Source organism: Chaetura pelagica, unplaced genomic scaffold (assembly GCF_000747805.2).
Source record: "Chaetura pelagica isolate M959 unplaced genomic scaffold, ChaPel_1.0 scaffold1064, whole genome shotgun sequence".
Taxonomy (NCBI): Eukaryota; Metazoa; Chordata; class Aves; order Apodiformes; family Apodidae; genus Chaetura; species Chaetura pelagica.
Genome location: NW_009953063.1, coordinates 330,160 through 339,523, shown reverse-complemented (window position 1 = coordinate 339,523; position 9,364 = coordinate 330,160). Strand labels below are relative to the sequence as shown.

At 38.5% G+C, this 9,364-nt stretch overlaps 1 protein-coding gene across 1 annotated transcript; it reads left to right on the top strand.

Moving 5' to 3' along the window:
* Positions 1 to 455: 455 nt before the first annotated feature.
* On the top strand, positions 456 to 7,105 carry RRAGC (Ras-related GTP binding C). Its single transcript, XM_009996686.1, has 6 exons — positions 456 to 656; positions 1,328 to 1,527; positions 2,366 to 2,480; positions 3,986 to 4,128; positions 5,480 to 5,628; positions 6,549 to 7,105. The coding sequence occupies exons 1-6, from the start codon at positions 468 to 470 to the stop codon at positions 6,698 to 6,700; spliced, it is 948 nt and encodes a 315-aa protein (XP_009994988.1). The 5' UTR covers positions 456 to 467; the 3' UTR covers positions 6,701 to 7,105.
* Positions 7,106 to 9,364: the final 2,259 nt, after the last annotated feature.

The window sequence follows — 9,364 nt, the reverse complement described above, 5'->3', positions numbered from 1 at the left end:
TTGTAAGAGACTGATTATATTGTGTTGTAACACTTGACACCAGATTAAAAGCAAAGTTTCCTTTAGAAATGTCTAAATCTGGAAAGGAACTGTTCTTAAAAGCTTGCAATTGCTTAATTAACAGGGTGGCTCTATACCAGATCTAAATTGGCTAATTTAGCAGAATTTGAAAATACTGTGTTAGACTTGGAAGGGGAAGAAAGAGTAACTGGGATGTCTCTGTCTTTAGGCAGTAGTGGTATTCAGACTTGTGAATAGGTTTAACAGGATTCAGTTGCTTGATTATGGTTGAGGGCAGGTTAGTTCCTTAGCTGATGTGAGAAGCTGTTTACCAAAAGGAAACTGTACAGTTTAGAATGGACAAACCTATTTGTAAGATTCCAATCACAGGATGTTTAGCAATCTCTTCTAATGAGATAAAGTTGAGACTATTATTTGTGTTCTTTTAACAGGTGGTGTTTCACAAAATGTCTCCCAATGAGACTCTGTTTTTGGAAAGTACCAACAAGATCTACAAAGATGATATTTCCAACAGTTCATTTGTGAATTTCCAAATATGGGATTTTCCTGGTCAGATGGATTTTTTTGATCCAACATTTGATTATGAGATGATCTTCAGAGGAACAGGTGCTCTAATATACGTTATTGATGCCCAGGTAAATACAAATCACTAATAATCACAAGGAAGTTTTCTTTTTGCTTTGTGTGCAAGAGGAATGATCAAGAAGTTCATAAAACATCTGGATATGTTGGCAATCCAGCTCTCGATGTGTGGTTTTTAGTTTTGTGAAGTGACTAGAACATATGTTTCCTGGGGAGAGAGTGTAGAGGGGTGGGTACTCTGAACTTAGCTTTTCTAGAATAATAGTGAGAACCGGCTGTGCTAGATGGTCTGATGCCTTCCCTCTGCTGTTGGCTGCTATGGAGTTCATTTAATAACAGCACTCTTCTGGCCTCAGTTTCAAGTAGTGCTACTGTTGTGTATTTGGTAGCTTCTAATGAATTTAGGGATTACACCGTGGGGGACTGGCTGGTATTAACGACCATCTTGGAGATTGCTGCCACCTTTTGCTGGAGTTGAAGTATAGCCTGCCTTTTCTTAGAGCCTAGTTTTGTGTAGCTGAGCCTTGTATAGCTAATGCAAATTAATTTGCATCACAGAATTTGGATTCTGGATTTCTGACACCTCAAGGTATTCTCTTCTCACATACTTCTTTTTAGCTCCAGAAGTGAAGTTCTTGCACTGAAATATTTTGTCCTTGTGCAGGATGAAATAGTTGTCAGAGATAATACCTTATCATTCATTCCTGCCAAAACTGATTTACAGGATGACTACATGGAAGCTTTAACAAGACTCCACATTACAGTTTCAAAAGCCTACAAGGTCAACCCGGAAATGAACTTTGAAGTTTTTATTCATAAAGTTGATGGTTTATCGGATGACCATAAAATAGAAACTCAGAGGGATATTCATCAGAGGGCTAATGATGACCTTACAGATGCTGGACTCGAAAAACTTCACCTTAGGTGAGTTAAAGATTCTGGCATAAATGATTCTACAACTGTTGCTGATGTGCATACAGACTTTTAGGTGTAATAGTGGATGGACTGGACAAGGCTTTGTAAGTTTCTTTATATTTCTTGTATGCAGCCTCAGCTGTTAGGCTGACTAAAATAAGGCAGGCTACTGTATCAACAGATTTATTCATAAACTTGATGATAATTCAGGTCTCTTTGCATACTTTTCATTCAGCCTAACAGGTTTATGTTAGTCCATGTGGCCTGGAGGGGCAGGGGAAGGAGGGGAAAAGCTGCCTGCCTTCTTGTCCTGGCTAGCACAGACTTCTCAGCTTGACTGGTTTTAAAAGCTTAGTCTCTCACTTTGATACTCTGCTTGTTTTTAAGGTGTCTTCTACCAACACCTTTAAAAAAAGCTATCCTTTCTCTGTTTTTATTGCTATTTTGATTCTCATGGAGCTTTTAAGTATTGCCAGTATCTCTCGGTGTTAGTGTGAATGAATTGGAAGGCCAGAAGTGGGACTTGAAATCTAGCTGAGCATTTAACGCCTTTGTGGTAAGCATTCTGTAGGCTAAGTGTGTTGTGAAAGCATGTTCATATTTTTCTCTCTATTCTGCCATCTCCTGAGGAGGGTGGAATTCTGTTTCATGTTTATTCCAGTCACTCTGGAATAAACTCAGTTTATTCCACTCAGTTCTGGTGCAGTAGCCGTGTGTATTTATGATAAAGGCATTGCAGCTAAATCATAAGACCTGAATGTTACAAAATACAGCTTTAAATTTCCTTTGCAATTCTGAAATACTCTTGAATCTTTTTTTTTTTTTTTCCCCTCGCTCCTCACTTCAGCTTTTATTTGACCAGTATCTATGACCATTCAATATTTGAAGCCTTCAGTAAAGTGGTACAGAAGCTCATTCCACAGCTGCCAACGCTGGAAAATCTGCTAAATATCTTTATATCAGTAAGTGTTAATCTAACACTTAAACTTGAAGTACATGGAATGGTAAAGCAAGTCCTTCTGCTGAGGAATGCTATTTAGATCTGCCCTTGCAAGATTCAGGTGGCACCCATGTTGGTGTATTCTTCTGGCCCAGTTGTCTCCTTTAGAAGCTCTTTACCACAGCTGGATTGTACTGGTGCGTGCTTTGTGTGTATTACTCCAAATACTGACAAAGCACAGCTTGGTGGGTTATGATTGTTGATACATCAGTTTTCTGTCAGTCTGCTAAGGCAATTAGTTCAATCTAGCTCTACTGACAAGTGACTTCTTTTGTAATATGAACTTGGCCTTGAACTACACTATTTCATGTGACCTGAGACTTTTGCCCTTATTCTTTTAGTGCATGTGTTTTTTACAGAATTTGTGGCGTAGAAATTTGCTGCTCTATACTTTGAACCAAATAAAGTATCACCCTAGAGACAAGGCTAAAGTAGTCCGTCTCATTTCAGTTTTTTTTGTGAGGCTGTTACAGGCATGTGGACAACATGGAAAAAAAAACAGTTGTGATTAAAAGGAGCTGTGCAGGTCAGATGTGTCACCCCATGCTACTGTACAGTGCTTTTCTCCTGTGTTGGTAGAGAACTGTCTGCAATAACCTGGCCCATTGGATAAAGGGCATGGTAATGCTCACCCTGCTCAATGGTGTGAGGGTATGAAGTGTGGCCCTGTTGCAAAAAAGGTTTGTCTGGATGGCCTTGGGACACTGCCTTAGGTATTCAGACTAGCTAGGATGAAGTGATAAGGAATACTTCTTGTGCATAAATACAAATTAAGTTTTATCTGAAATCCACAGTGTGTATGTGGTAACTTGTTTAACAGCAGACAGCTTCTGAACTTTGTATGAGCATCCACACTTTGCCAAGGTGCTCAGTTACGAGTGGGATGGTACAGTTTTCTTGGTGCTTTTCCATATCCATAAATGCCATAATATGATGCTCTTCATGGAGTCCTAATTTTAGAAGCTGGCTTTATTTGCTCTGCATGTTAAACTACCTGGCAACTGCCTCACACAGAAACTGAACTGCCAAGATACTACAGGTGTAAAATTTGTCAGCATACTGCTATGAAGCAACTCTTCTCTGAGACTGGTCCGTCAGGTGGATGAGAATATTTGGCTCTTCTGGAGTTAATAGAAACACAGAAGAGGAAAACTGCTGAATCTGGGTCCTGGAAGCATAGTAAAATGTAGCCGTAATTATGATCCAGTAAATAATAAAAAAGAATCCTAACGGAATCTCCAGCTTTATTTTTGTCAACTAGAGAGTGATACTGATCTGTACTGTAGCAACAAGGGTATTGTACTTGTAAATCATATGCTCTAAGTCTTGATTCTGTCTTAAGCATCTAAATCAGTTACATTTAAAGCATTTCCTGCTATTAAGAATGTGAAAGTATATTAATTCTACTTGAGATTTTTAAAATGCAGTTGTTTTAAAAATTCATCCAAATTCTTTCTCTTTCTGAAGAATTCAGGCATCGAAAAAGCTTTTCTCTTCGATGTAGTCAGCAAAATCTACATTGCAACAGACAGTTCCCCTGTGGACATGCAGTCATATGAGTTGTGCTGTGACATGATTGATGTAGTGATAGATGTTTCCTGTATATATGGGTAAGTGATGAATACTCTTAGGAAAGAAGTCCTTAAAAGTAGTAGAATAGGCTGCAAACTGTGCAAGTGGTGCTCGCTTTGCCATCCAACAGGATGCTGTCAGTCTGTAGAGCACATTGGTTCTGTAAGCAACTAGAATAAAGTCAAATGATTTAGCAGCTGGGTTCAGCATTTCTAGAGTTTGTTTCAATCTACTACGTGGCCTTACACAGCCATCTGACATCTGTAAAATTCAAGTGTTTTGTGTAAAATAGGATTACTGCTGTATCTTGTTTGGCATGGTGGGTGCAAGTATGATAATACTTGCAAGTAACTGGGGTCAGCAGCATGCAGTAGCTGGTAAGTGTGACTTGCAGTCACGTTGCTTTGAGACCTGCTGGTATCTGGACAGAACAGCTTTTGCAAGGTCATCTTGGCTATGCCGACTTTGTCTGAGGGTTGCACATAATGCTTGTTTCTCACAATTTACAGCTGAATTATACTTCACAATGGATTTTTTTTAACTGCTCTGGAGAAGCAGTGATTTATTTTACAACTCTGGTTGTAGCCTGAAATTACAGTGCTGCCAAGAAATACGGCAGTGTTAAACGGTCTGTCTCCTGATGGGTCAACTCAGGGTTGTGTAACTGTTTGGGGTTTTGTTTCAGGACTCAGTGCTTAGTAGCTTGCACTGTAACTTTTGTTTTTATGCTAATTTAACCAGCACTAACAACTTGCATATAGAAAGCAGGATCCTAATCTTTTCTTGTAAATGCACGCTAGTTTAGCTTAAGACCAAGAAGTGTCCTGCTCCCTGTTGCATATGCTTCCACCTGCCCTGGCTTCACTAAGGAAGCCTTTGTATTAATTTACCAAAAGTAATTTCACTGAGATGTTACTCCACTGACATTTCTGCATAGAGGTCCTGCATTAGAATCTTCAAACCAATCACTTGGTATCTTACTGTGGCATTGTAAACTCGGGGAGACACTTTGGTGTGAAGGCAAACTCTGCTATAACTAATGTATTCTACTATCTATTAAGAATTTTCAGCTGTCAGCTGAAAACAGTATTGACTAAACAGCCACAGCTCTGTAGTTTGATATCAAATAATGCATGCTGAGAGCTTGCTCTCAACTGCCCATCTAAGATAGATGGTGTCTAGTGGAGGCCTCTACTCAGTTTAGGTCTACCTTTCCTGAGAAACTTAAGGGGTAATAATGGTCTTACTTATGATGGTATTAAGACTTGCATTGCAGGTTCTTCACTTGCTCACAGTTCAGTATGAATAAAGTTCTTACAACAGGTATTTGTCTTGAAGTTACATATGCTTGCCTACTAGATTGTCTTGGGTTAACTCGTTCTTTCTTAGGTTAAAGGAAGATGGCACTGGAAGTGCTTATGATAAAGAGTCAATGGCAATTATCAAGCTCAATAACACAACCGTCCTGTACTTAAAGGAAGTAACAAAGTTTTTGGCATTAGTTTGCATTCTTAGAGAAGAGAGTTTTGAGCGCAAAGGTAAGGACTTTCCACATTGAACAGCTTTTATCTAATGTTTTTATCAACTATAAAATATTAATATGACTGTACAAGTCACCTTGATTTTTTTTTGTTTACCAAAATTTGTTTAATTGCTCATGGGAGGAATTTTTTCCTTTCCTAGGGAATAGGTATAGAAATTACTTGTTTAGCTGGTGTGACCAGTATTGCTACTCTTTGCTATAGTGAATCAGGAGAATGCAGTGACACTATGTTCTGCTTGACAGCTGCTATATTATGAATAGCCATATTCTCTATTACTTGTTGGAAAGATGTACTTTTAAAATGTATGACTGAAGAAATAAAAAGTTGCAGGCTATTGCAGTATGTGGTAGGAACTTAGAACAAATAATTTAACACATTGCAGGTCTAACCCACTATATAGTTGCTTAGACCTGCAGGAGATCATGGTATGAGTGGTCTCGCATATGTTATGGGGTAGAAACAACAATGTAGTCCCTAATTGCAAAGTATTTGACTTAAATGGTGATAGTACTTACTTACTTTGGCATTTTCAAAACAGTAAAAGCTGAAGTTTTTCTAATCACAGTTAGAATATATATAAAAATTACATAAAGTGCGAGATAACATTAAAGTGATGCTTGAGCTGCAGCAACGTGTTTCGAGAGTAGTCTTGTGTTGTTGTCTCACCTGCTACTTTATAATGAAAACAACTTGCATTCTAAATCAGTACTTTTTTTTTCTAAAAAGTGAAACAGTCTAAATAAATACTGGCATCAGTAAGACTTTGTCACATCTTCTGAATCCAAAATAATTTTAAAATAAGTATCAGAATAGCTGTTGGTTTAATGAAACACTTTTTTTAAAGTTATTTTGGCTAAGTAAAAGTGCCAAGCTGAGTACAGTTTTTCCTCTCCCCTCCCCCTCCTTTTTGGCAGGTCTGATAGACTACAATTTTCATTGCTTCCGCAAAGCCATTCATGAAGTCTTTGAAGTAGGTGTTGCCTCCCACAGAATCTGCAACCATCAATCAAGCGCCTCCAGTATGAAAGCAGTGACTCACAATGGCACACCTAGGAACGCAGTCTAGAGGAGAGCTAAAGACCTTGGGTAGACTCGTCAGCTCTTCACTCCAAAGCTTTGTGGAACAAGAGAAAAGTAGTCTGAAAGCCTGAAGTATGTTTCACAGGAGAAGAGTGGTGCTAACTGTCGAACAGCAGCTTGTAACTCTTGTTGGACAACTGAAACTACTGTAAAAATACATTAAGGCCAGTGGAGTTAGAAGTGCTGGTTTGAAACCAGCTTTATTGCAAGTGCAGTGGTTTTTCAGTTTGGAGTCCTGTATCATCAGCCTGTCTCTGACTGACGGCCCGGTCAAAACTTACAAATTATTGAGTTTTGCGTGAAATGCTGAATAGTCACTTTGCTTAACTCTTTTTTTATTAATATGTAGAATATCCACTTTTGCTTACATTTACCCTTTTGTCATGGAAAAAAAAAAAAAAAGTGGTGTTATTATTTAGGCTTGTGAAACTCAGGCTTCTTGTTTGGTGAGGCTGGTCTCACAAATCATTCCATAAAGTAGTTCTTTCTCAGATTATTCTCATGAATTCTGTACGTGATAAGTGGATGCAAGGTAGAGCTCTGCTCTAGTGATTCTCTGTTTGTTTGGAGAGCTGAACTGGAGCTTCATTTTAAGAGATGGTGATGCTTTGCTTTCAGACCATGCTTCTTGGTTTGCCCTCTTTGATGGAGGGAAGTATTCAAACAAAGACTACCTGCTCTCTTCTGCAAAAACATAGATGTAATAAACCTGTGTGATTAATTCTATTCACCAAACAACTGCATAGCTAACTAAATTGAAATGTCTGAAATGCCATTTGTTGGAATAAATCAGGACAATTTCTAGGAAAACATCTGAGGATGTTATCTTTGCATGGCAATTAAATATCAGTGTGCCACAACCCAATAATAATACTGGACATTGAAAGTGCATTGATTTTGTACTGTGGCAAACACCTTGTTTGTTGCCATGCAATCTGAATAGAATAGTGTGTTTTTCTGATTTTGTGAATGCTGGCTTTCATACTATGGGAGGTATATCTGAACTGTTTTAATCTAATTTATTGGTATTATTACTGCAGATGTCACAGTGTACATCCACTTGCTATGCAGCAAGCTCAGTGACTGGCCTGTAAAGATCTTGCCTCTGTACCCTGTCCTTGTGTGTGTACAGGTGTTGCCACTGGACCAACTGCCTATACATGTGCTACTATAAAGGTTTCTGCAAAAGATCTGTAACTGTAAGAGATCTCTGCAACTGATGTATTTATGTGGTCAGAAATAACCATGGGATTGCTTCTGTGCTTATAGAATGGACTTTCATTGAACTATGTAAAAATGAATATACTTGCATTAATGTTAGGGTGTATGCACATACTGTGTAAATGTTTCTCCTTTGTTTTAAAGATGTTATATGATACTAAATACATAAAGGATCTGCTCCAAAAGCACAGTCAGCAGGAGACTTAGGAATTCAAGTGCTCTAGTTCAGTTCTCTTAACAGGAGTTGTAGTTCTGAACCTAGGCTGAGACCCCCTTGGTAATGAAACTGCAGGGTTTATTTTTTTTAAGGAAGTGTTGCAGGTGTGTAAGATTGGGGTTTGTAGCTTGCCAGCTCTAGCACAGTGCTCTGGTACTCAAGGTGAGAGAAGTAACTGGTAAGATCTGAGGAAGGAAGAAATCATTTGCATCTGTGCAGTGAGTTTTCCATGTTCTAAGTACATGTGTATGTTTCTCTTTGTCTTCACTCTCTATGTGATTTTGTGCTAATAAAATGAAAAAAGGTTGAACTGTAATAGTTGTTTCCATTGGAGGGTGAGACACTTCAGCAAAATTCTGTAAAGGCATGTATGGTTTAGCAAATTTTTGAAAGCTATGATAGCTTCACAGTGTTTTTTTAAAAAGGCTATATACTATCTTACCATGTGAGGCTTTAAAAATGTTAGTCAACCTTTGCTTTCCTCTCAATTAAAAGCTGACTCAAAACTGAATATTCAGTTTTCAGAAGATGACTCTAGATTTTAAAGGCATATGAATGATGAACTGGCTTGTTCTTTTCTTTTGACTAACGGTGACCCTCAGGCTGTGTTCTGAAATTCTGCCTTCTGTGTGTGGCTGTTGGTGCTTTTTGGTTTTCTTGTTTGTTTGGTTTTTGTCAGCACTTCCTTCCTGGTTGCTTTTATTAAAGGTTAACAGTATCATCTCAAAACAGAATAATAAGAATTTTCACTATAACCTGAGCAATCTTAGCTTTATTACTTAAATGTGTCTCTAATGAGAAGCACAAAACTACTTTAGCTTGCTCAACTAGTGTTACCATCCTTCCTAACATTAATCAATTGAAGTCAGATGCTGCTGTTCAAGTAGTGTTACTTAACGTGTTGCTGCTTTAGTGAGGCAGTTTTAGGTTTCTGCTGAACCCTTTATTCTCGGGAAGGATAATAATTGTGCTTTATTTTCCTCCCTTGTGCAGGGACCTATATCCCCTTCCTGTGCTGACCTGCTGCAGTGGGAGGCCCTGTTAGAGATAAGAGAAAGCAATATCACAGTCTCTCCAGTGAAAGGACTGACACTGTAAAGGAGACCATCACCTAAAGGTGCTTCACCTTTTTGCCTTTGTTCCCCCTCTGAACCTGTAGTGCTATAGATGCTCTGCCAACTTTCTTGCAAACAGCTGAGAAAGCTAAGGAGA